We start from the raw sequence: 27488 nt of genomic DNA, 5'->3' as shown, positions 1-27488 counted from the left end.
CATCTATGAATGATGATTTTTTTCACATATATCATCAAATATCTATTTACAGAGCAAGAATAGAAAAATTAGTGGTCAATATGAAACCCTTACCTACAGGATATAATGAAAAAATATTGCAGAAGCAGAATGTATGTTATTTTTTGGTGGATAATTAACATTGTGGAAATGACCATGAAATCTAATTATGCAATGAAAAGATTAATGATGATAAAGGAAGGACAAGGAATGAGTTTAGGAATAGGCATGGGGTGCCTTGACTTGGGCACATCTACCGTATATTTCCACATATAAGACGACCCTAAAATCCAAAAATTCACCCCTTAAAATTGGGGGTCGTCTTATACTACCATTATAAAAATCAGACCTTGAATTCTACGTGAGATGACTTGGTAGGCTAGCCTGCCGATAAACACCGATACACAGGAAATGATTCACATTATGATAAGAACTGGTAATAAAGGTAATTAAACCATATTTACCTTATACAGTATATTATTGGCATATCTTTATAGTAAATTGCAATTGTTAATAAATTCGAGGAATAATTCTATATTAATGAAATTACGGTACTTTTAACTACTCTATGTAAACACATTTAACACAGCTGAAAAAAATGTAAACATCGAGCACTGGTTGCGTTCATAGCAACCTTTTTCTTTCGCTAACTTTTCAGTAATTTTTAAGACTGAAAATAACAATTTTGGATTACAGTACATAAAACGTTTATTTATCAATAAAAAAAATATACTACAGTAGTTGCATTTAAAACATAGAAAATTTAAAAATTATAAAACTTAATTCCAAATCAACATCAAACGTATTTCTGAAACCTTTATTTTCAATAAAATTACATTACATTACATTTACAACTTAAAACATTATAAAACGTTATTTCTTTATTTATTTATATAAAACCCTTCAAACTCATCACAATCATCACATTCTGTTTCGAAAAGTTGTTCAAACATATCACAAGATTCCTCAAATATCCTGTCATCGTAGGGATCCCAGTCCGGTTCCGGTGAGTCGACTTCGGCTTCGTCATCACTTTCATACAATAAATCATCTTCAGTGCCATCCATGGCATTAGAGATTCCACATTTTTAAAAAGATTTTATGATACTTTCGACCTTAACACTTTCCCAAGCTTTAATAATAAACCACCGTTGTGTGCGGTGGAGTGAGCTACGTCGAACCATGAACGTAAACAAATCATTTTTGTTAGTCGACGTGTGTTCTCAGAAAATCATGATACATGATTTGCTTATTTCATTTATTTTGAATTTATAAGGATACAGTAAGTAATTTATCTGGTATAAGGATACAGTTAAGTAATGAGAAAGAAAAGAGAAAAAGCGGAAAAAACAGCTGATAAATGTAATCAAAACAATTCTTTTTGTACGGTAGGTTTCACTGATGCTTTTGTAATTTAGCATTAATAAAAATTTGCTCTAATTTTGTACCTCGTCTTATACAAAGGTTGTCTTATACACAGAAATATACGGTATATAAGGGGGAGAAGACCTTTTGGTATGTATATATCAACCTCTTTCCCTTTTTTTGTTTTAGACCTCAAATGATGGGTTACATAGGTGTAATGGGTCAGTGTGGCCCAACACTGAAACATTTTATTAGCTTCTTTTTTTGTGGACAATATAGTATGAATGTGGTGTGGGTATGTGTGTATAGTTGGCACCCCCAGCACAGGGTCAAAGGTCACTGTGTAGAAGGGAGTGAACGGGGGTTGGTTCATGCATACGGGCAGTGTGTATGTGGAGCAACGAGGGAAAGAGCGAGTGAGAAAAGTGCAGTGGAAGAAAAATATGGAGAATAATTAGCTAAGGTAGGACTGATAGGCGATACGAGTGAAAGAGAAACTTGTGAGAAGACGAAACAGGAAATAACGTGGATAAGGGGTGAAGGATGACTTTGACATCAAAGTAGAGTGGTGGATTGATGAGGGAATTTTGAGTCCCTAGGAGGAGTCAGTGATGAGGATGGAATCTTGCCTCTGATGGCAGTAGTGCAGCCAACCAAGAACAAAGTATGACCAGTGGTGGACTTCAAGAGCTGAACCAGAAGTGATGAAGAAGGGCATGGATTCTTACCTCAATGACATATTAGTGGATGATACTGTTGTACTGGCATCAGACGTAGTGGTACGCTTAGCTCAGTTTGGATTGGCCTTAAAGGAGCCAGAACCGATGGAAGGAGGAATGGTGTTGGGACTGCGACTAGAGAGGGACGGGAGCAGAAATTTGATGTCCAGGAGAGGCAATGAGATCCCGAATGTAATGGATGAGATGAGCAGATGAGAGCTCTTCTTGCTATGTGGCAAATTGGTTGGTCACTACTCAATCACAGGTTGGCTCCGTGTGGCATACAGTTACATTAAGAGGTGGTCAGGGTTGGGGAGACAAGGCTGATATGGGCATGCTCACAATGATACAGTGACTCCTCCTTATACAGTAATTCTTTATCCAGTAAATTCACAGTTATGGTATTTGGTAATTGTTACCCTCGATTCTATTTATGGTACGAAAAATTCACAGATACAGTATTCGCTCGTGTTTTGGAGGTAAAATTAGATATTTTGAAGAGGAAAAAGCAGGGAGAAGGTATGTCTGCCATAAGTCAAAACTTGGGTTCGGTATATGGTACAGACGCTCCTTAACTTACGTTTCAGTTGCATTCCGAACGGCCAAATGTAACATGAAAATGAACGTAAGTTGTTACTGTACGCTCCAGTAATGTATGACCGTTCATACTGTAATATACATCCATAAATTCTATTACCGTATCTTATAAAATACCCCTAAATCATTAATCATAAACATAACATTGTAAAATAATAACATTAATTTCAAATGAATTAAATTCAAGCAACATAAAGTCAGATGGTGAAGGAGGGGGAGGAGGAGGAGGAGGAGGCAAGGCACGTTCAATCTGTCGTCATGCATAAGTATCGTTTGAATGTCTCATACTATGGAGAGCGTGCTAAACTCAAAAATTCACTCAAATTTTTTTTTATATAAAGTCAGTTCAAACGTAAAATCGAAAAAACGTAAAATGAATGAACGTAAGTAGAGTAGCGTCTGTAATTTCAATTTGCGGTAAGGTTTTCAGGAACACATATGTACCATATAACAAGGACTCACTGTATGTGATGTTGTATGATGAGTGAGACGCGATGATCCAGTGAGAGAACAGTGGAGTGCATCACAACAGAACATAGGTGTAATATGGTGTGATGCTCGGAGCATAGCAACTGGCATAGTTCTGGAGATAGGTGGTGTGGTAGTCAAAGATGGAGTGTGGCAGTGCAAAAAGGATGACTACCATCACATTAACATATTGGAGCTGGATGTGGGTGTAAAAGGAGTCAATTTGGCGCTGAAATGGGGGCTACGTGAGATCGAAATCAGGACAGACTCAGTTACGGCGGTGGGATGGATGAACTCATTCCTGACTGCTGAGAAGAGAATACGCATGAAAGGGGCAGCAGAGATCAATGTGAAACAGTGCCTTGGGATCCTAAGGGAGTTGATAGACACATTCAGCATGAAGGTGAGCATAATCTAAGTGACATTGGGAGTGAACGAAGCGAATGTACAAACCAAAGTAAAGTTGGCTGAGAGTGCCAGAAGAACAGACTGAAGTGTGCGTCACAGAATCCCTATGCATGTAGGAGTTGCATGAAACACATCACCTAGGTGTTAATAGGTCACTGTTCTTAGCAAGGAAAGTTGACCCGAATATAAGGAGGGAAGAAGTTTGATGGTCTGTGAGAGCATGTGTCCAATATCAATCAATAGATCTTGCCCTGAGACTGCACACAACAGGGGAACAGCATAGAAGAGAACTGGAGGAGGCTGGCGGTTGATGTAACCCACTATTGATGGTTGACTGGCCCAGGGTGATTCGTCATCTGGTGGGAGCTGAAAAAGGAGACAGGAGAGGAAATTGCATGGATGATGAATGAGATATTCCTGGAACAGGATCCAGTGGATGAAGTCTTCATGGATAATAGCACCATGTTTTGGTCAGGAGCACTGAAAGAAATACTGGATAAGTGGAACACGAGATGTTTCTTTAGGGCAACTTAATGGCCAAGCAGAAATAGAATAGTAGAATGATACCATTGCACTATTAAGTCCATTGCCAAGAGGGCACTAATACTGCCCACGGAGGCAGTCTTCTGGTATAATATGTCCCCTTGGTCAGGCCAAGACGAAGAATCGGTTCCACAGAGAGCCCTATTTAAATATGACTGGCGACATCCCAGGGTAGTGCTGGTGCTACTGTCCAATGCTGAAGGGACTGCCTCAGTACAGGTGGGGAAGGAGGTATGGGTGAAGCCAAAGGATAGTAAGTGCACCTCACAGTGGACGAGGGGTATCGTAATGGAAATGAATTTACAGAACATCTCTGTTGTGGGAGTGCCATGACATATCCTAGATCTTCGTCCTATGGTAGATGGCGGAGAAAATGATGTAGAGAATTACAACGCGATAGTGGATGAGGGAACACTGACTCATGACCACAATGAAGGGGTAAACAGGCATGTACCAAGACAGAAGCGAGAGTGTACATTAAATGTTGGTTCAACAAAAGATGCAGTGAGGCAAAAGACAGAAGGGACAGAGCTTGGAAAAGGTGGAGAAAAGATAAAAAAAAACTAAAAAATGGCATATTTATATAAACTATAGAAATGAGTGCTCAGATGAGAGGAAGGGTGGGAGGGGTGTGGAGTGTATTCATGGATGGAATGGGTGGAAATGATTTTATGCCTTTTCCTTTTTGGCTACCTCCCTTGTAAGGGATAAAGCCTTGGTATATGTATGTATAGAAATGAGTATGTTAATGTGAGAAGAGAGGAAAAAAGGAACCATGAAAAGGATATCATAGATAAATGTAAAGAGCAACCCAAACTATTCTATCGATATGAGAATGGTAAACTTAAAAACAAACAGGAAATGGTGAAACTATGCCAAGGGAATATAGAATACACAGAAGAATTAGAAATGGCTGAAATCATGAACAATCACTTTAAATCTGTCTTCACCAGAGATAAAGTACATAATTGGGAAGAAGGTAATAAAAAGCGATCTCCCCCCATGAGTGAGTTTACAACAACACAAAAAGAAATATCAGAACACCTATCAAACCTTGACGTCAGAAAATCACATGGCTCGGATGGAATTGCAAATTGGATCCTAAAAGAATGCAAAGAAGAACTAACGACAAAATACATAACATAATAAATTGTTCACTCACAGAAGGAAAGCTACCTAAAGACTGGAAAAATGCTAACATTGTACCAATAAATAAAGGAGGAAACAAGGAAGAACCTACCAACTATAGGCAAGTATCACTAACAAGCACTATAGCCAAAATTTGTGAGAAAACCATAAAGAACAGGTGGGTAAAACATCTGGAAGACAATAACATAATAAACCCAAGACAATTTGGGTTCAGACAAGGAAGATCATGCACCACAAACTTAATATGCTTCTACTCAAGACTAATAGACATAGTGCAAGAAAGGAATGGATGGGCTGATTGTGCCTTCCTGAACTTGCAAAAAGCTTTTGACAAAGTACCACACAGAAAATTACTAAAAAAAACTGGAACAAATAGGAGGAATACAAGGGAACCTACTAAAATGGATGAAGGACTCCCTGACTGGTTGAAAGATGAGAGTAGTGCTCAGAGAAAAATATTCAGATTAGAAAGAAGTGATCAATGGAGTACTGCAAGGATCTGTATTGGCACCAATAATGTTTGCTATTTATGTGAATGACATGGATGAGTGTAGCATAATGGAGTTTGGAAAAAGCAAAAACAGAATATCAGGACAATATAAAATTGGAACCAAGGAGGTAAAGAAGGAAGGATCCGAAAAAGATTTGGGTGTAATTATCACAAACGACTTGTCCTATGACAAACAGATTAACAAAATTGTCGGGGAGTCTTACAACTTGCTAAGATCAATAAAAGTGGCATTTGCATACTTGGACGAGGACATAAAAAAAAAAAAATATTGGTTACATTGATAAGGCCTAGACTAGAATATGCGGCGACATTGTGGTCACCCAGTACCAAAAAGAATATAAAGAAAATAGAAAGAATCCAGAGAGCAGCAACAAAAATGGCACCTGCACTTGCAAACTTATCATATGAAGAGAGATTGGCTAAACTGGAGTTACCGATGCTGGAGCAAAGAAGAGAGAGAGGTGACCTACTGACCATCTATAGAGTCATGAAAGGCAGAGAGATACTCGATAGAGAGGACTTACTAAACTGGGACAAGAGAAGCACAAGAGGGCATGGAAAGAAAACCAAGAAACATAGCTACAGAAGAGAACTGCAGAAAAACAGTTTTCCACATAGAGTAGTGGACACTTGAAACAAACTGGACAATGAAATAGTATGTGCAAAAACCATTCATGAGTTTAAGAGCAAACTCGACACTGCGAGATACAAAGGTGGGACACCACAAGCATAGCTCCCCTTCCCGTAAAATACAGTGTAATAGATGTCCCCTGGGATGGCTGCAGTACTACGAAGTAGGAAGTGGAGACAAAGATGAAGAATAGATTGATTTGGAGATCAAGGGTGTGTGTATTTACCTAGTTGTAATATACGGGAGGGGAGCTATGCTCGTGGTGACCCGTCTTTGTATCTCTCCGCATCAAGTCTTATCTTAAAATCTTGTATAGTATTTGCACATACTGTTTTGTTGTCTAATTTGTTCCATGTATTAATCGCTCTGTGTGGGAAACTGTTCCTTTTCAATTTTTTTCTATAACTACCTTTTTTCAGTTTTTTTCGTGTCCTCTCATTTTACCGTTGTCCCATACTAACAGGTCGTTCCTGTCTAAAACTTCCATTCCTTTCATTATTCTGTAGATAGTCAGCAAATCTCCTCTTGGTATGAATGTGGTGCGGGTAGGGGCATGAAGTTGGCACCCTTGGCACGGGGTCAAAGGTCACCATGTAGAAGAGGGTGAACGGGTGTTGGCTGATGCACATGGGCATTGAGTATGAGGAGTGACGAGGGGAAGAGCGAGTGAGAAAAGTGCAGTGGAAGAAAAATATAGAAAATAATTAGCTAAGGTAGGATTGATATGCAATACGAGTGAAAAAGAAACTAGCGAGAAGAGTCTTTATCATCGCAGAAGATGAAGCAGCAGGAAATAACATGGATAAGGTAAGTGATATGTCTCCCTGTGACCAAAGACCATTTAGATAATTTTAGAATATCATGAGAATTTTGGTCTTAAGTTTCACTGACTAGAACCCTGCAAACTCACAGGAGCTAATAATGGTTTATGCATCCTTCTATATATTTCTGCTGGAAGAAACTTTGGACTGTCTTGTATTGTATTAGTGAAGGTCTGTTTCTATACAACCACCTAGGAGGAGGATCATTCAGTCCACTGGTCCTGGCATTTCTTGCAGGGAACCCAAGTGATCATGGTGAAATTGTGCTACGCATCATTTTCACCGCGGCCTACATAGACGCAGGTACTACGCATGAAGACGATGTAGGGCTGGCAGTGGAGGAACAATGAAACTGTTTTTCACCGCGACCTATATACGTTGGTATTACACATGAAGATACTTGAAGGTCGGCAGAGGAGGAGTACGAAATCAGGGCCTTTTGCCAACAGAGGTCAAAGGGCAAATGAATCAAATGAGGCAAGGAAGTAGAAACCCCCCACTTCCTTGCCATACTAACTTTTAGGATAAGATATAAAATAGTGAATATAATTATAGACAGTAAATTTAGTGATTGCACTCCACCTTCTTTATTTCAGTGAAGTTAAATTGTTCATATGAGGCTAACTGTCGATGTAGGAATCTGGATTGCAGTAACTCCTCGAATCCAGGGTTATGATTCGACATATAAAAGGGACAAATTGGATGAGAAAATAGTGTGTGCAAACACAATACAAGAATTTAAGAACAAACTTGATCTTGCAAGATACAAAAATGGGTCACCACAAGCATAGCTCCCCTTCTCGTAAAATACAACTTGGTAAATATACACATACACATACAAGCACATGCGTCACCAATTTAATATGTTTCTATTCAAGGCTAATAGATATAATACAAGAAAGAGATGGATGGGCTGATTGTGCATTTCTAGACCTAAAAAAAGCTTTTGACAAAGTACCACATTAGAAGTTGCTTAAGAAATTAGAAACTGAAGTAGGAATACAGGGCAAACTGCTTAAATGGATGGAAGACTTTTTGCAAGAAAGAAAAATGAGAGTAGTGATAAGAGACAAACACTCTAACTGGGATGAAGTAATAAGTGGTGTTCCACAAGGAACAGTTCTGGCCCCAATAATGTTTGCTATATATATTAATGATATGGATGAAGAAATTGAAAGTTATATGAGCTTCTTTGCAGATGATGCAAAACTATTAAAAAAAGTAAACACAGAAGAAGATTGTGAGTCATTACAGAGTGATCTCAATAAAGTATGGGAATGGAGTAGGAAGTGGGAGATGGAGTTCAATACTAAAAAGTGTAGTATAATGGAATTTGGAAAAAGCAAAAAAAGAATAATAGGATCATATAAATTGGGTGAAGAAGAAATAAAAAAAAGTTGAAAATGAGAAGGACCTGGGAGTCATTATTATGAATAATATGTCACCTGAGAAACATATAAATAAGATTTTTGGAGAAACTAATAATTCAATAAGAACAATCAAAGTGGCATTTACATACCTGGATGAAGAAATGGTGAAGAAAATACTAATCACTTTGATAAGACCAAGATTGGAATATGCAGCAATGTTGTGGTCACCAAGTACAAAAAAAAAGTATAAAAAAAAAAAAACTTGAAAGAATACAAAGAGCAATTACAAAATTGGCACCAACACTCTCAAAACTATCATATGAAGAGAGACTAGCAAAACTTGAGCTACAGACACTAGAGCAAAGAAGAGAGGAGATTTGATAACTATTTACAGAATCATGAAAGGCATAGAAATTATTGATAGAGAGGATCTAATAAAATGGGATGATAGAAATACAAGAGGACACGGAAAGAAAATCAAGAAAGACAGCTATAGAAGAGATCTGAAAAAGAACAGCTTTCCTCACAGAGTAATAGACATTTGGAACAAGTTAGATGAGAAAGTGGTGTGTGCAAAAACAATACATGAATTTAAAAATAGTTTAGATAAAATGAGATATGAAGACGGGACACCAGGGGCATAGCTCCACTTCCTGTGAAATACAACTAGGTAAATACAACCAACAAACCAAAGGTGAGGTTTTCTATCTCCTCTTATGAGTCTTGTTTTAATGTATTTCAGCACTCTCTGCCTCATCTGGGAGGCAAGGTCTTGAAGTAGATCTTGGAAGCAAGTTGAAGGAAAACCAACTGCAGCCTCAACATGTCCTTGTGGTGCTGCGAGGTTCAACTCCCATTCAGTAGTTGATGCCCAGAGCGGGGCAGCGACAGACACTGACAGTATATTCAGTCACTGTCACATATTCCTCCTAACAAAAATTTCATTTTTCCAACTAACAACCAAATTTACCATGGAGATGGTGTGTGATAGTGGGGCCAGGAATGGGTAATCTCTCGAAGCTATTAGTCTCAATGCACAAAACTGGCAGTGTAGGCCCTGTGGTGGGATTAGGGAGCAACAGAACTTGGCAGTTACCTTCATGATTGAGCAATCCCATTCATTATCTGCTGTGCTTATCTTATGTGGGGAAAGGGAAAAAAGGTTCTCTAAAAGTAGCTGGCCCAAGTAAGGCTACTAAAGATGCTGTATGTATAATGATGATAAATCAAGGAGCAAGAGCCCTTCTATAACAAAAGATAATTTCTTGCACTTCAACCCTGCCCTGGAGTAAAGAAGCACACACACACACACAGAAAGACAGTTATAGAAGAGATCTGAAAAGAACAGCATTCCCCACAGAGTAATAGACATGTGGAACAAGTTAGATGAGAAAGTGGTGTGTGCAAAAACAATACATGAATTTAAAGACAGTTTAGATAAAATGAGATATGAAGACAGGACACCACGAGCATAGCTCCCCTTCCCGTAAAATACAACTAGGTAAATACACACAAAAAAAAGAGAACAATCAATAATGGTAACAAAAATATTTGTCCTCCCCTCCTACACACACACACACACACACTTCAACGAATGGACGGCTTAGAAGACGTTCTGAAGAAAACTGAAGTCTGTGGATCCCAACGCAAAGAGAAGTGCCTAGTGTTTTTGCAGGGTGGGGGGGAAATTGCTCGTGGAGTAGTGGGAACGTAGGGAAAGAGGAAAAGGGGAGGGATTACTGAGGGAAATGGAAGGAAATGAGGAGGGAGTAGACTTTGCCCAGCCAGACAAGCGGAAGGTAAACAAAAGACTTAGCGAGGATCAAATGTCTAATAAAAATGTAAAGATTAGAAGTATAGAGAGGAGCAATACAGAAGAAAGTGACGAGAATATGTTCCAGGGATTTAAAGAGGGTGGGGGGGACACAACCCCCCCCCCGACTGATAAGACTAGAGGAGAGAGTTGATAAGGTGATCGAGGACTTGGAGCGTAAGTTAGGTAACGTAGACTCCATTTTCCAAAGAATTGAAAGGTTGGAACAACTAGAGAAGGCTAACAGAAACTTAACTGAAGAAATAGAGGACCTAAAAAGACAGTTAGGAAATGTAAAGGAGGAGAATGAGAAATTGAAGAAGAATAGTAATGAAAACAGAGAAAATAGCTACAGAAGCTAAAAATTGGAGAATAACTCAAGAAGGGAATAAGGTTTCATTCACTGACATAGTCAAACAGCAATTGAAAGAACATAATGAAGACTCAGTTATTAAAGTGATGAGACAGAAGGAGAATATAGTAAGAGAATTAGCTGACAAAAAGAAATGTATAATTATATTAGGAATGGAAGAGAAACATAACCCAGATAGAACCGCAAGAATCAAGGAGGAAAATGAAAGAGTAAGCAGTTTATTAAAATTAGTCCAGGAAGATGAACCAGAAATTATAAAGGAAATTGAGGAAAAATTCAGACTCGGAAAATATAGTACAGATAAGACCAGACCAATTAAGATTAAATTCAGGTCACAAACAACAGCAGAGAAAATTCTATCCAAGACAGGGAAACTAGCAACAAATGATCAATATAAAAAGGTATGGATAAAAAGAGAAATGAATAAGGAGGAAAGAGAGGCAGAAAAGCAGAAAAGAATTGAAGCTAAGGCAAAAAACGAGGAAAGAACGGAGTCAGAGAAAGAGAGATTCTATTGGAGAGTAGTGAACATGAAAATAAAGCAGTTCGACATACTAAAGAAAAACATAAGGGAAACAGAGAATACAATGGAAGTGGCAGAAAACTAAGAGTGTCTTACACAAATATAGATGGATTGATAACAGGATTGAATGAACTGAATGATTATTTGAAGGAAAAAGAACCGGACATAATGGGAATTGTAGAAACAAAATTAAAAGGCCCACTACCACCCAACAGTGTAGGACATGATACATACAATTATTGGATTAGAAACAGAGAGAAAAAACAAGGGGGTGGAGTTATGTTCCTGACTAAGAAGGATATAAACGTGAAAGGTGTCATATATGGAAAGAATACAGTAGAGATGATTATGATAGAAGTGGAAGACCGAGATAAGAAGAGCAGAAAATTTGTGATCAATTATGTGCCTCCGAAAACAGCCTCATGGGAGGAGAGTGAACATAAAAGTATGTTAGAGGACACAAAGATAGCATTAACTAAAATAATGGAAGACGGAGGAAGAATAGTTATGATGGGCGACTTTAATTGCAAAGAAATCTGCTGGGAAGAAATGACAGTAAAGAGTGGTGATGACTCATGGGGAAATGCTCTACTTGAGATGATTACTGACCATTCAATGACACAATGGATACAAGAGAACACTAGGTATAGAAATGAAGAAGAACCATCGAGGCTAGACTTAATAATTACATCTGAACCTAGAATAGTGGACAAGATTGAATATAAAACACCAATAGGTAAAAGTGACCACATATTGATTGAACTGGAACTTAATGAAGAAAAATATATGAAAAGAAATGAACAATATAGAAAAGGAAGAATGATGTATGAAAAAACAAACTTTGATAAAATAAGAGAATTCTTCCAACAAGAAAACTGGGAAGAAATATACAAAGAAGAAACAACAGTGGAAGAGAAATGGAATATTTTGACAAAAATTTACAAAAAAGGAGTGGAAAAGTATGTCCCAAGACAAAAACAAGAAAAAGAATATGTAAAATGCTGGTACAACAAAAGTTGTAGGGAGTTAAAGGACAAAAGAGACAAAGCCTGGAACAGATGGAAAAAAGACAGAAGACCTGAAAAATGGAAAATATATACTGGTTATAGAAATGAATATGTACAAAAGTGCAGAGAGGAAAAAAGAAAATATGAAAAAGATGTTATAGAAAAGTGTAAAGATCAACCAAAACTATTCTACAGATTTGTAAACAATAAACTGAAAAACAAACAAGACTTAGAGAAATTAAGACAAGGAGGAGTTGAATACACTGAGGAAATGAAAATGGCAGAAATTATGAACAAACATTTTAAATCAGTGTTTACAAGGGAAAATATACAACCTGAAGAGATTGAGTGGAAGGAAAAAGTCCCCCCTATGGAAGAAATAGAAGTAACAAAGAATGAAATATTGACACACTTGGGTAATTTTGATGTCAGAAAATCGCATGGGCCAGATGAAATAGCAAACTGGATTCTGAAAGAATGCAGGAATGAACTGGCAGACAAAATACATAGCATAATAAGCAGTTCCTTAAAAGAAGGAAAAGTTCCAGAAGATTGGAAAAAAGCAAATATAGTACCTATATATAAAGGAGGAAATAAAGAAGAACCTACCAACTATAGACCAGTCTCTCTAACAAGTACAATAGCAAAAATATGTGAAAGAATTATCAAAAGTAGATGGGTAAAATACTTGGAAAAAAACAACGTACTAAATCCAAGGCAATTTGGATTCAGACAAGGACGATCATGCGTCACCAATTTAATATGTTTCTATTCAAGGCTAATAGATATAATACAAGAAAGAGATGGATGGGCTGATTGTGCATTTCTAGACCTAAAAAAAGCTTTTGACAAAGTACCACATAAGAAGTTGCTTAAGAAATTAGAATATGAAGGAGGAATACAAGGTAAATTGCTAAATTGGATGGAAGACTTTTTGCAAGAAAGAAAAATGAGAGTAGTGATAAGAGATCAGCACTCAAAATGGAATGAAGTAATAAGCGGTGTCCCGCAGGGAACAGTTCTGGCCCCAATAATGTTTGCTATATATATTAATGATATGGATGAAGGAATTGAAAGCTATATGAGCTTCTTTGCAGATGATGCAAAATTACTGAAAAGAGTGAAAACTGAAGAAGATTGTGAATCACTACAGAGAGATCTAAATAAAGTACAAGAATGGAGTAGGAAGTGGGAGATGGAGTTCAATACAAAAAAGTGGAGTATAATGGAATTTGGAAAAAGCAAAAACAGAATAACAGGATCATATAATTTGGGAAAAGAAGGAATAAAAAAAGTAGAAAATGAGAAGGACCTGGGAGTCATTGTTATGAATAATATGTCACCTGAGAAACATATAAATAAGATTTTTGGAGAAACTTATAATTTAATAAGAACAATCAAAGTGGCATTTACATACCTGGATGAAGAAATGGTGAGGAAAATCCTAATCACCCTGATAAGACCAAGATTGGAATATGCAGCAACGATATGGTCACCAAGTACAAAAAAATGTATAAAAAAACTTGAAAGAATACAAAGAGCAATTACAAAACTGGCACCAACACTCTCAAAACTATCATATGAAGAGAGACTACAAAAACTTAAACTACAGACACTAGAGCAAAGAAGAGAGAGAGGAGATTTGATAGCTATTTACAGAATCATGAAAGGCATAGAAATTACTGATAGAGAGAATCTGATAAAATGGGATGACAGAAATACAAGAGGACACGGAAAGAAAATAAAAAAAGACAGCTATAGAAGAGATTTTAAAAAGAACAGCTTTCCTCACAGAGCAATAGACAGTTGGAACAAGTTAGATGAGAAAGTGGTGTGTGCAAAAACAATACATGAATTTAAAAATAGTTTAGATAAAATGAGATATGAAGACGGGACCCCACGAGCATAGCTCCCCTTCCCGTAAAATACAACTAGGTAAATACAACTAGGTAAATACAGGGGTAGTAATCAATGTTCTAGACGTTATTAACAAACCTGAGCACCACATTCAGTAACAGCAACCTTGACCCCACAAAGCTATGTTACACTTCTGATCCTACCCAGCCCTACCAGCTGCCAACTTGACCTACATCAAGACAAAGTGGACCCCAACTTGGACTATCCAGGATTCTTGGTCTTAATTTACTAACAGTGAGTCAACAACAAAGAAATCCCTGATGAAAGTGTATGATAAATTTAAGGCAAATTCATGACCCCTCAAAGAGAAACTAACTATGGAACTAGAATCAAGGACTCGCCGTGACAAAATGAAAAGTTAAATGACCCTGGCAGACATCCCAATCTAAATGATACCATGTAAAATATCAGTGTGAGAGTTGTTTACAATCCACCACTACAGTACCACACAGATAAAGGGATAATGGGAAAAAATAGCGAGACAATCAAAGGTAATGAGAATATATTGGGGTTAGGTTTATGTCACAATTTTGTGCATTGTTTTTATTCACTGCATCAAACCTGGCCACAATTTGAACAGTTCTATCAATCCAATTGCCAGGGCACTTTTGCCTTTAATCAGGAAAATTTTATTCTTACACTGGATGTGAAATAAATGCAAAATATATAATTACTTTACTTATTCACAAAATATACATGGATAACTTACATGATACATGGGGTTTGAATGAGGGCGCAAATGTTATGTTACAACACGCAACTCTCTTTTAATATGTGGGGCACTTACAAGTGCCAATGGCAGGTGCAATTTTCTATATCTAGAGGCTTAGTCTATATTCCAATTTATCTGGTTTCACACATTTCTTCCACTTTATTTTTGTGTGAAGGAAGTTTACACATCATCATTTGCTACCTATCTGAATCTTGCTTAGGACTAAGTGCATACAGTGATGACTACTTCCCTATGCCATCGTTGATGTCATGACCTCTGACCTCTGTTGCTGTTGCTATTTCCCCCATTCTTGCACTCCTCTGCTGTACTTCACAGCATTTTATAGAGAGGTCTGTAAACTGGCATTTATATTTTAGTTTACAGTTTTGTCTTCAGGACTTTGTATTCCATGATATCCTTCACCCTAATTTCTAATGGTGTGATGCAGTTCTGGCTGACTTGAGGTCCTAGATATTCAATGGTGCTCTTCCCAAAGGCACTTTTCTTCAGGTTTACAAAGTTGGGCTTGTTTCAGTCTTTCAAGTAAACCCTTCAACCTAGTCATGTGATCATTCCATGTATCAGGAAACACAAATATCTCATCTGATTAGCTGTGTTTTCGGTGTTTTGGAGTGGTTTTTGGGTGGCATAGTGATTGCACGCACTAAACAACAGCACCAAAAACACCAAAAACACAGCTAATTAACGTCCTTTAAGGAGAGGTCTCACTGTATGCTCTGACGGCTGGCAGTCCCTCGACTCGCCAATTTACAAGGTGCTGAAAAGACGCTCTAATATTTTTCATTCCAAATGGGGTCACTTTGTATTGTTACCCCTTAGTAGCTGTGCCTGTAAGAAATCTGATATCCCTTCATCATATCTATCTTTGACAAAAAACTTTGCAGCAGTGACTTCCTCAATAAGATCATCTGTTCTTGGGAGAGGGTAAGGGTTTGCAGCATTCACCTTCCTGTAATCACACAGTTTCCATTCACCTCCAGGTTTTGGTAATAACACAGCTGGTGGATCCTGAACTGGTACTAGGCTCCACTAATCCTTGTTCTATAAGTTGCTTCACTTCCTCCATAATCCTCTTCTGGGGTGACAATCTGTAAGGGGTCTATCTCACCAGTTTTGCTCCATCTTCTACAACAATGTCATGTGATATGGCTTGAGCAATGGTGGGGCATGAGGAAAATATCTCTACATATGGCAGAGGAGGGCTTGGACTTCTTTATGCATCTCTCCTGCTAGTATTGACAGATTCCTCTAATGCCTCACTTATGTTTGACCTGTCTAAACCATAAAAGAAATTTAGATTTCCAATATTCGAATTAAAGTTCCTATCAACTTGTCCCATCTCAATCACACCAGCCACTTTTATCTCAAGTATTTCTCCCTGAAATTCCTTCAAGAGGTTTATGTGTGCTTGTTACACACCTGATATCTTCGGCTTTCATATCATGTAATTATCACCACACCTTCTCTCAAGCACCTCGAATGGTCCTTCATATTTTGGGTGCAATGAGATAGGTTGAGGAGGTAAAACTAAAATATAATCTTCTATATTGAATTCTCTCCTAACAGTTTTCATATCATAATAACTTTATAAATTTCTTGTGCCTTTTGAAGTTCTGCTTAACTATTTCTCTTTCTTCAGCTTCTTGAAGTTAGTACATACATGCTTTGAGTAAGGGGTATTTCCTTCTGAATCTTTTGACAACATTATCTCATACAAGGAAGTAAGGGGTTCTTGTGGGGTTTTACCAGACATCAGATAAAAAGGAGAAAATCCTAGATCCTCATGCATTGCTATACTAGTGGCATATAACAGCAAAGCTATGCCTTCATCCTAGTCTTCAAGTTCTAAGATAAATGCTCTGATCATGCATCTTAGAGTTCTGTGGAACCTCTCGAGATTCCCTTGACTTTGTAGGTGGTATACTGATGTAAGCACATGTTTTATGTTAAAGCCTTCCAGGGCTCCCTTGAATATCCCACTTAAAAAATTAGTGCCTCTGTCACTCTGTACTTCCAGAGGCATACCCATCTTATTAAAGTAAGACATTAAGGCCTTAATGATTGTCCTTGCTTTTATAATGGTAAGCAGAAATCACTTAAAAAACTTAGTTTTTGGGAGGGGTCCAACACAATCAACAACTATTCTACTGAAAGGTTCCTCTATGATAGGAACTTGGCACATGGGTACGTTCTTGGGAGTGTCATTAGGTTTCCCAGTCAACTGACTATGATGCATTTTTTTTACTACCCTTTTGATGTCTTCAGCTTAACATGGCCAATAAAAATACTGCAACCCTGATTCTTTAGTCTTGGTGACTTCAAGGTGGGCATAGGTAGCCTCATGATCTCCCTAATCTTCTGTGGAACTATGATTTGCATATGGTAATGACATCACCTACCTTTTCTGGTCCTTTATATTTTCTCAGAAGTACACCATCTTCTATGATGAACTTGGACTTGCTGTACTCTTCTTCTTGCTCCTCCTCCTCAGCTGTTTGGCCCATCTCCTTCAGCTCCAGGTCCTCTGTTGTAGTCAGTTGAGTTCCTCTCTATGGGTTTCTCAAGGATCATTTCTTCTGCTTGGGTTTCACCTCCCTGGTCTCCTGCTACCTACTTCTTTTCCACACGAAGTTAATCTCATAATTCTTTTGGGGTGTTGTCTACAACATCTGCTTCAAACAGGAATTTGAGGTCTCCATTTGTTCATCTTCCTCTTGTGCCTTCTTGGTCTGAGATCTGGTAGTGACTGCTACTGGATCCTCCATGTCAGATTTGTCATTGTTAGTCTGTCTGGTCATAGGGTTATTTACCGTCTTTAGTCTGAACTGGACTATCTCACCTATATAATTTCTGAGGACATCTATCCCCTTCACTGGAAGTTCAGCTATTCCTACTTCACTGCTCACTGTCCTACCATCTGTTTCAAGTAACACATTAGCTATGGGTGCTGGTGTCATCACTCCTCCAGCTAATCCCATGGTAAACTGACCTATGAGTCTATCTTTCCTCTCACTTCCCTCTACTCCTATCTTGGCATCTTTCACATAAGGCAACCACTCTTGGCTTACTCCTGCATTTCCCATCTTGTCTACCCTATCTTTATCTAAACAGCAATTGTTATAATTTTTATTCTCTGCTACTTCCTTCTTTGTCTTGCTAGTCTTTCCCTTGTCTCCAGTCTTGAGTGTCCCCCTTGCTTCTATTTCCCTTGGGGCAATTTTCCAGCCCATGACTGATTACTGTAGATATAGCATCTACTATTTTGATCAATTTCCCTCCTATTTCCTTCTATACACATTACCTCCTGCCTGGTTTGCTTGTTTCCCATTTCCTGTCTATACCTTTGTCCATTTGGCCTTGCATAACAATCCAGAATTCAATGCCCAAATCTACCACAGATAAAGTACTGGACTGGTCTCCTCCAACCATCTCCTATTTGTGGTCTCACATATCTCTGACTCAGAATCACATAAAAACCTCTGTCCTCACCCCTCAGAGTTTGTATCATGTTTCTCTTTCTAGATTCATTTGTCCTTAATGTAAAAATTTCTACAAAACTTGCCACCTGTAACAATGTCTCGCACTTCTGCTTGGTCACATATAACCTAGCCTCATTGTTTAATATGTTAAGGAATTGTTCAATCACAAATACCTCTGTGATTTTCTCAGAGGTTACAGCATTTTCTGCATGTAGCCATTGTCTAAATTACTCCTTATATTCATGGCTAGATCCATATATCTATAACCAATATCCCTCCTAACCACTCTGAATTTCCTTCTGAAATGTTCTGGGAGTAATCTTACCTTGGATACTTACTTAGGATACTTAGGAGAATTTGATCTGATATTGGCACAGCTGAGGTGGGCCTCCACTGGTTCCAGGGTCTTGATTTGCCCTCTGTATGATTTCTAGGAGGGTGTTGTGGTGGGAATTCAAGTATTCTGGTGTTGGCAGTTTGTCTGGTATTGTGGTCAGCCACTTGTCAAATCTTCTTTTGAAGCTTTCACAGGAGGTGCCTGTGTGGTCTTGAATCTCTTGAGGGAGACTGTTAAAAATACGAGTAACATTGTGTGTGAAGGAATTATGCACCAGTGTAGTGTATGTTGTGCCCTGGGTGTTCTTGACATAGCACAATCTTCCTCTTATTGGGTGAGTGTTATATTTTAGTCCTTCATTTGATACTCTTCTCTCAAGTATCTTGCACACATGTATGGCAATGTATGTCTCCCTCCTTTGAGGAGAATACAGCATCAAGTGGCTAACTCTTTCCCAATAGTTCATGTGCTGAATTGCTTGAATCCTGCTGGTGAAGGTTCTCTGGATGGCTTCAAGGGTAGTGATGTGGATGGTGTTGGGGGACCACAGTTGGCAGCAGTATTCCAGCTTGGGAAGGATCAGGGTTTTCCACAGGGTGACCATGCATTTTCCTTCCCTTGTAATGAAAGTTCTTAAGACCCAGCCACTCATCTGTCTTGCAACAGCAATGATCATGCTGTAGTGGTGGCTGAAGGATACATTTCTGCTCATATGCACCCTGAGATCTTTTACATGGTCCTCTCCCTGGATGGTGTGATTGTTTACTTGGTACTTGGTTGTTTCCTTCAGCTCTGAGTTATTTCCACACCTCAGTAGCTCAAACTTGTCCCCATTTAATGCCATGCTTTCTCGTGCCCATCTGAGTATCCTGGTCAGGTCCTGCTGTAGTTACATTGTGTCCACTTCATCTCCTATTTTCCTTTTGACCTTTGTGTCATCTGCAAAGAAGGTGGCGTCTGAGTGTTTCAGGTTCTCATCAATATCATTAATATGGACTAAGAACAGTAGCGGGCCAAGTACTGAACCTTGTGGTACTCTACTCTGATAGTTCTCCATGCACAGAGACCCTTTGAGTTTTCTCTGATAAGAAACTATGTAGCCACTTTCCTAGTGACCCACATATGTCATAGTTTTGGAGTTTATGCAGCAGGATGCTGTGGTCTACCTTACCAAGTCCAGGTATATAACGTCCACCTTTTCCCCTTCTTGGATGCATGTTAGTATCTCTTTGTAGTGTATTAGGAGCTAGGAGAGGCATGAGCAGTTGTCTGAAGCCATGCTGTCCTTCACTGAAGAGATTTTTGGCCTTGAAGAAGTTCACCATCTATCTTCTGACCACCCTCTCACATATCTTTGATGATAGGAGAGGTTAGTACAACAGGTATGTATTGATTAGGCTGTTCTCTGCCTCCTCCTTTCTGTATTGGAGTAATTATGCCTATTATGAGGGTTTTGGTTACTGTACCATAGCCAGTGACTTGGTCCATAGCTCCTTCAGAGGTTTTGCGAGTTTCATTTTGCACCTTTTTATTAGTTGTGGGTGGAAACTGTCTGGTCCAGCTGCTGCATCTGGTGCTATGTTATCTATTAGTTATTATGCATTGTTCATTGATGGTGATGTTGGTCAATTTTTGTCTTGGGTTTAGTGCTCCTTCAAAGAAATCCTGTGGATTTGTCAGTACCTTTTCTTGCTTTGGCTTGCTAAAGATGCTCTCATATTAGCTTTTCAAAATTTCTGCCATTTTTTGAGATTCTCCTGTTAAGGTGTCTTACTCATCAATAAGAGGACCTACTGCTGATAAGGTTTTAAGTTTTTTGTTAGCATGTGAGAAGAAATATCTGGGGTTACATTTGATGTTCTCTATGGCATGCCTTTCCTCTCTTTTATATTGTTCTTTGTGCAGTTCTTTTAATTTTTCTTTAGTTTATCTCATTGTTTTACAAAGGATTACAAAGGCGGAGCATGCCGACAGGAGACCTTTTGATCCATATCTAGGTCGGATAAAAAAAAAAAAAAAAAAAAAAAAAAAAAAAAAAAAAAAAAAAAAAAAAAAAAAAAAAAAAAAAAAAAAAAAAAAAAAAAAAAAAAAAAAAAAAAAAAAAAAATCATATTAATAATAAATTAAAACTATAATAATGTAAAAATAACAAATAAAATACATAAATAAATGCATAGGTATAGTTGAATAACAAACAAAAAGGTAAATAGTAAATGATTATAAATTGACATATAACTAATAATAAATGAAAATCAGACAGGCAAATTATAACAAAACAAAAACAAATAATATAACATAAATTATAATCATTACAGCATCTTACTTAGGTATTTATCTAAATGATTCTTAAAGCTTCGAACTGAACTACATTGCACTACCTGTGCAGGAAGTTTATTCCATTCATTAACTACACAGTTGGCAAAGTTGTTTCTACCTACTTCCAAATTGAATCTATTTCCGGAGAGTTTAAGACCATTGTTTCTTGTCTGATTCTCATTCAATGTAAAAATTTGGTCACTTTTGATGTTGTCAATTCCCTTTAGAATCTTAAAGACCTGATATTTGGAATCAGTTTTGTGGCTCTCCGTTGTACTTTTTCCATTCTGTCAATGTCTTTAATGAGATTCGGGGACCATACGGAAACAGCATATTCCAAATGTGGACGAACTAACGATTTATATAGCTTGTTAATGAGTGATGGACTTTTGAAATCAAAAGATCGCGCAATCAATCCCAGAATCTTATTTGCTTTCTCAGAGGCTGAAATACACTGCTTGGATGATTTGAGGTCATTACTGATAATTACGCCGAGATCTTTTTCACTATCCACTTTTGTTAACGAATTTCCAAATAACTTGTAATCGTACTTACTGTTATTTTTACCTATGTGCATTACCTTGCATTTACTTGTGTTAAATTTCATTAGCCACTTTTCAGACCATTGCTGTAATTGATCTAAATCTTCTTGAATATCTAATTGGTTTGAGTGATCATTTGCCACTCTGCACAGTTTTGTATCATCAGCAAATTTGGAAACAGTAGATTTTAGTCCATGGTCTATATCATTTATATATACTATGAATAGAAGTGGCCCAAGAACGGAACCCTGAGAAACTCCACTTGCAACACTTTTCCATCCAGAAGTTTTTCCATTTAAAACAACTCTCTGTTTTTGACCTTTCAACCAATTACTAGTCCAACCTAATAGGCTACCACTTATTCCATGCAAAGCTAATTTAGTAAGTAGTCTTTCGTGTGGGACAGTATCAAAAGCTTTTGCAAAGTCTAGATATATTAAATCTATATTGTTTCTTTTGTCATAATTCGAGATAACTGTGTTGTAGAATTCGAGTAAGTTAGTCACGCAAGAACGTTTCCGTCTGAAACCATGCTGGCTATCATTTATCAAACAGTTACTTTCTAAATGATATTCGATATCATCTCTGATGATAGTTTCCATTATTTTTCCTACGATCGAAGTCAAACTTATAGGCCTATAGTTATTTGGTTTCTTTTTGTCACCTTTTTTGAATATGGGAGTAACGTTAGCTAGCTTCCATTCTCTTGGGACATCTCCGGATATGATGGATTTCTTGAAAATAATTTCTAATGGAACAACAATCTCATTTTTCATTTCCTTTAAGATTCTTGGATGCCAACCGTCAGGCCCTGGTGTTTTATTAACTTTGAGTTTGTCTATACACCTTTTAATTTTTTCTTTTGTTATATTTACCGTAGTGAGTAAGTTTACCCCAGACTTTTCACAGGTTTCAGTTTGGAATTCACTTTGATGTGTTTCGTTTACGAATACCGAGCTAAAATAATTGTTTAAGATATTACACATTCCTTCATTTGAATATTCAAGTTGACCGTCAGCAGATAATAGTGGACCAATGTGATTCCTAACAACCTTTTTATCTCTAATGTAACTATAGAATTCTTTGGGATTCTCTTTGGATTTATCAGCGATGTTCATTTCGTATTGTCGTTTTCTTTTTCTTATTGTCTTTTTTAAATCTCTCTGTATTGATACATAACTTTCATAGTCATTAGATGCACCCGAGCGCTTATATTTCTTATAAGCCTGTCTCTTTTTAGCAATACTTTTTTCAGTTTCTTTGTCGAGCCACTTTGGGGGACGTCTGTCCTTAAAAGGAATGTAAGTTTGAATCATCTTAGTGAGCTTATTTTGAAATATTTCCCACATCTGATCTACAGGCCTTTCGTTTAATTTTGCCTCCCAATCTGTAAGCTGAAGCTCCTGACGTAACCTATCTCTGGTTAGTTTGTCCACAGCCTTTATTTAGTTTGGCTTGTAGATTGTGCCTTTTCCTTAAAGATCTTTCTGTCCCAAGGTATGGTGCTTTTGTGTTTTGTATTTCATCCTTAATTTGATCATTATCATGTATATCTTACTTGTCAAATACGGCATACACACTTGAGGCTTTTGGGGGGGGAGGTTAGGTTTTATCATTGCTGACTAAAGGTCCCTTTTCCATTCCATTTGTGATTTGTCAAGTGGTGCCTTCAAATGTTGAGAAGAAAAAATCTGATTCCCTTTCATAAAAAATGGGAGCAAGTTGTTTGGCTTTTATAACAATATCCTCTATGCTTTTCTCCCTACTTATCTGAGTTTACCCCATTGTTCATTATTTTCTAAGACTCTTTCCCTTTCTAGGTTCACTCAGCTCTAATTGTCTCAGGTAGAGACCCAGTTGAAGTAGAGGAGAAACTGAGTGTCGAACTGTCATCGGTCCAGGACTGGCTCATAGATAATAGGCTGTCCCTACACCTCAGTAAAATGGAAAGTATTGTCTTTGCGTCAAAACCCAACCTCAAGAAACATAGCGATGTACAGGTCAGATGTGGGGTTAATGTCTTGGAGTCAAAACAAGAGGTAACCTATCTTGGAATACCCCTAGAGCAGTCCCTCTCGGGGAATGCCATAACGGATAAGATCATTTCCAAGTGTTCACATAAAGTCAAATTTTTGTACAGAAAAGCCAGGAATTTTGATCTGGAAACAAAGAAGTTTCTTGTCTCAGCCTTATTACAACATCACTTTGACTACACCTGTAGCTCTTGGTACAGTAGTCTGAGCAGAAAAAACCAGTCCCGGCTACAGGTTACACAAAATAAGATCATTAGATTCATACAAAATTTACCTCAACGCAGTCATATTGGTATTGAAGAAGTTAGCAAGGTAGGAATGTTACCTGTAAAATATTGTGTCTGGCAGCTGAAACTAAACCAGGTTTACAATGTCGTTCATAATTCTGCTCCCTCATAAGTAAGCTGTAACTTTACATTATCGGCTGAGAACCGAACCCGGAACAGTCAAGAATCTCTTATTGTACCTCATGCTGGACCCTTCACCAAAAAGTTTTCACTTCACAGGTGCTCAGCTATGGAACTCACTACCTGTGTCCATTAAGGAGTCAAATAGCAAGGTTACCTTCAAGAAAAAAGTCAAGGGTTACTATATGTCAGCTATGGACTGAGAACAGCCTTGATTTTGTGTACTACTAGCTTAAGTGAGGGATACCTGATTCCATGAGTAATACCATCCAAATTCTGCATTCACTTATAACTGTTCTGACCTCCCCCCTCTTTTCTTGTTCTTCAGAAGTTTAGTTTAGTATAACAATGATTGATGTTTACAATTTGGTTTCCACCTTTGTTTTGCCAGTCTTAATATGGTATATGTCTTATGTTGGGTCCGAGAACAGTTATGATCTGACCTTTTTCCTCGTTCTCCTTGTTGTTTTACTCATTTCGAGTACTGGTCCCCTGTACCCTACCTCTGGTGCTTCAGGTATAATGGACTACTCCCTAGTGCTCATACAAATTGCCCACTCCGTCCTGAGATACAGGTTAAATGTTAGACTTAATTAATAGGTGACCCTAGCTGCAGTGTGGCATTCACTATAACTACATGTTGTTACAGATGTAGAATATTGTAGTATATCATTAATGGTACTACTGTCTACTCTGATATAGTACTCACTCATACATGTTGATACAACTGTAGAATAATGCAGTATATCATTAATGGTACTACTCTGATATAGTACTCACTCATAATGTTTTGTTACAGGTTAACATTATTTTGGGTAAATTTTTACTTTCGACCATGGGAGGAATATAGCAATAGAAAATTAAATATCAATTTTGTAAATTAAAATGTATCAACGTAATATGCAATTTTGTGTGCGAAAATGAATAATAAAAATACCTTGCTACATGCTAATGAACGAAGTCGGTAGCATAGGATCAGGACGCCATGTTTGTTATGGTAGATGCCGACGTCAAATAAATTAAAGGATAAATTCGTCTAAGGTAAACTAAACTAACCTAACCGGTAAATATTTAGTTTCGACCATGGGAGGAATATAGCAATAGAAAATTGAATATTAATTTGTATACTCCGCAAGCTGAGAGAGTGGTTGAAAAGCCCGCCAACGTCTCTCACGACGACGACAACGAGGACGAGCCGGATGACATCTAATTTGCAGGTAATGATTTATCAAACACAGGTTAGGTTAGGTTAGTTTAGTTTAGGTTAGTTTAGTTTAGGTTAGTTTAGTTTACCTTAGACGAATTTATCCTTTCATTTCTTCGATGTTGGCATCTACTATAACAAACATGGCGTACCATTTGTCGTACACGACTTCGTTACTTAAGAAATCTGTTTTAGCACCTTATTTGTATTTCATTTCCGCACACAAAATTGCATTTTACGTTGATACATTTTAATTTACAAAATTAATATTTAATTTTCTATTGCTATATTCCTCCCATGGTCGAAAGTAAAAATTTACCTTATTTTGTTGTTCCTTTGCTTAATGCAATGTTCCTTTTTGTGATGGTGCTCAAATCTTTGGTCTCAATATTCTTATGTATACAAACATTTTAGTAATATTAGCAAAACTATAACAATGTTTATGTGTCATATGTGTACTGACTGGTATTACTCATGATTGTCTCTGGTCCCCTTAACCCCGTACGTATGGTGACAGTGTGACTTATTATAGAATAACAATCTGATGAGGACCACAATGAAAATAAGCGTACATGCTTTTTGTGTTATCCTCGGCAATTTGCTTTTATTTATTCTGACCTATGTGTTCTTGTCATTATTTGCACCTCATGTACATTGATTCATTGCCAAATAAAGTCTATCTGTTTATCTATCTATCTATCTATCACCTGAGTTATTCTAAGACTAAGTAGTAAGTAGCATTTGTACGTAGGACTTACTTTCGGTAATTTTGTCTGATGACACGGCTGGGGTTTCAACTTTTTTCAAATTGTTCACAGATTACGTTTCCCCTCTAAGATCAGCTTCGCTATGCATTATCTTTTCATCTATATTTTCTTCACCCATTCTACTTTCTTTTATTTCGGAATTTCTTTCTCTCACCTGTGGCACAAATCCCTCGAAGTCGTGATCACTGCAAACACAATGCTGCGTGGGCGTGACATTGTTTCCCCTTGTATGTAAACAGAAGTAAAGGTGCGCGCGCGATTTGTATTCACTCGGTGTGATCTAACTTTCTACTTTTGTCCTATCTCTCTCTCAAATAGTTTACACACCCCAATTATTTTACCCAGTGAAGAAAAATAATCCAGGTGAAGTCCCTCAATTTATATGTCACGATCTGGCGTGCTATTTTTGATTTACTGCATCAAACTTGGCCACAATTTGAACGGATCTATCAATCCAATTGCCAGCGTGCTTTTATCAGGAAAAAATCCTTCTCACACTGAATGTAAAATAAAGGCAAAATGAAAAATGTATAACTACTTTACTTAATCACAAAATATACAAGGATAACTTACATGATACAAGGGGTTTAAATGAGGGCAGGTGCTATTTTCTATATCGATAGGCCTAATCTCTATTCCTATTTACCTGCTTCACACATTCCTTCCACTTTATTTTTGTGTAAAGAAGGTTTACAAATTATCATTTACTACCTATCTGAATATTGCCGAGGACTAAGTGCATATAGTGATGACACTACTTCCCTATGTCACCGTTCATGTCACGACCTTTGACATCTGTTGCTGTTTCCCCCATTCTTGTACTCTGCCGTACTTCGCAGCATTTTATCCAGAGATCTATAAACTGACATTTATACTTTATTTTACATTCTTTATGGTCCTATATCTCATTATCCACTTCGGTACAATGACACTTATGTGTGTGTCTTGAGGCACGAGTGTGTGTCGGCGTCGGCGTCTTGATATATATATATATATATATATATATATATATATATATATATATATATATATATATATATATATATATATATATATATACATACATATACTAGACCACCCGTGGCCCGTTGGGTCAAATAAAATCTTAAATGATACGTTGTTAATAAAATGGTCAATGAAATCTTTATTAAGACAATGCAGTGACTTGATTAGTTATAAGAAATGAAATGCAGAAGATTGTGACGTCATGTCGTCGTTGCTTGGAACACTACGCATTATATGATTTATACGGTTTGTAATATTTTGATAAACTCATTATGCCTCATAGATGCTAATTCAGGAATTGGCTATACTTTTTAAATACTGAATATGAAAATTTTAAATATTAATGGTCAGAAAATATGTAATCGGAAATTTGGAAATTCAAAAATTAGCAAATTGGAAAATTAGCAGTTGTGACGTCACGCGCTCAGCTCT

At 37.4% G+C, this 27488-nt stretch overlaps 1 protein-coding gene across 1 annotated transcript; it reads right to left on the bottom strand.

Annotated features, from left to right (window-relative positions):
* Positions 1–1461: 1461 nt before the first annotated feature.
* On the bottom strand, positions 1462–26865 carry LOC143040846 (uncharacterized). The gene is made up of 3 exons (XM_076212285.1): positions 26810–26865; positions 26206–26275; positions 1462–3941 (listed from the first exon to the last, which is right to left on the bottom strand). The coding sequence occupies exons 1-3, from the start codon at positions 26863–26865 to the stop codon at positions 3720–3722; spliced, it is 348 nt and encodes a 115-aa protein (XP_076068400.1). The 3' UTR covers positions 1462–3719.
* Positions 26866–27488: the final 623 nt, after the last annotated feature.

This window comes from Oratosquilla oratoria, chromosome 29, assembly GCF_046742065.1.
Source record: "Oratosquilla oratoria isolate Oo_2021 chromosome 29, ASM4674206v1, whole genome shotgun sequence".
Lineage (NCBI taxonomy): Eukaryota > Metazoa > Arthropoda > Malacostraca > Stomatopoda > Squillidae > Oratosquilla > Oratosquilla oratoria.
Note: the sequence above shows the minus strand (reverse complement) of the source record. Positions and strands in the feature narration are given on the sequence as shown.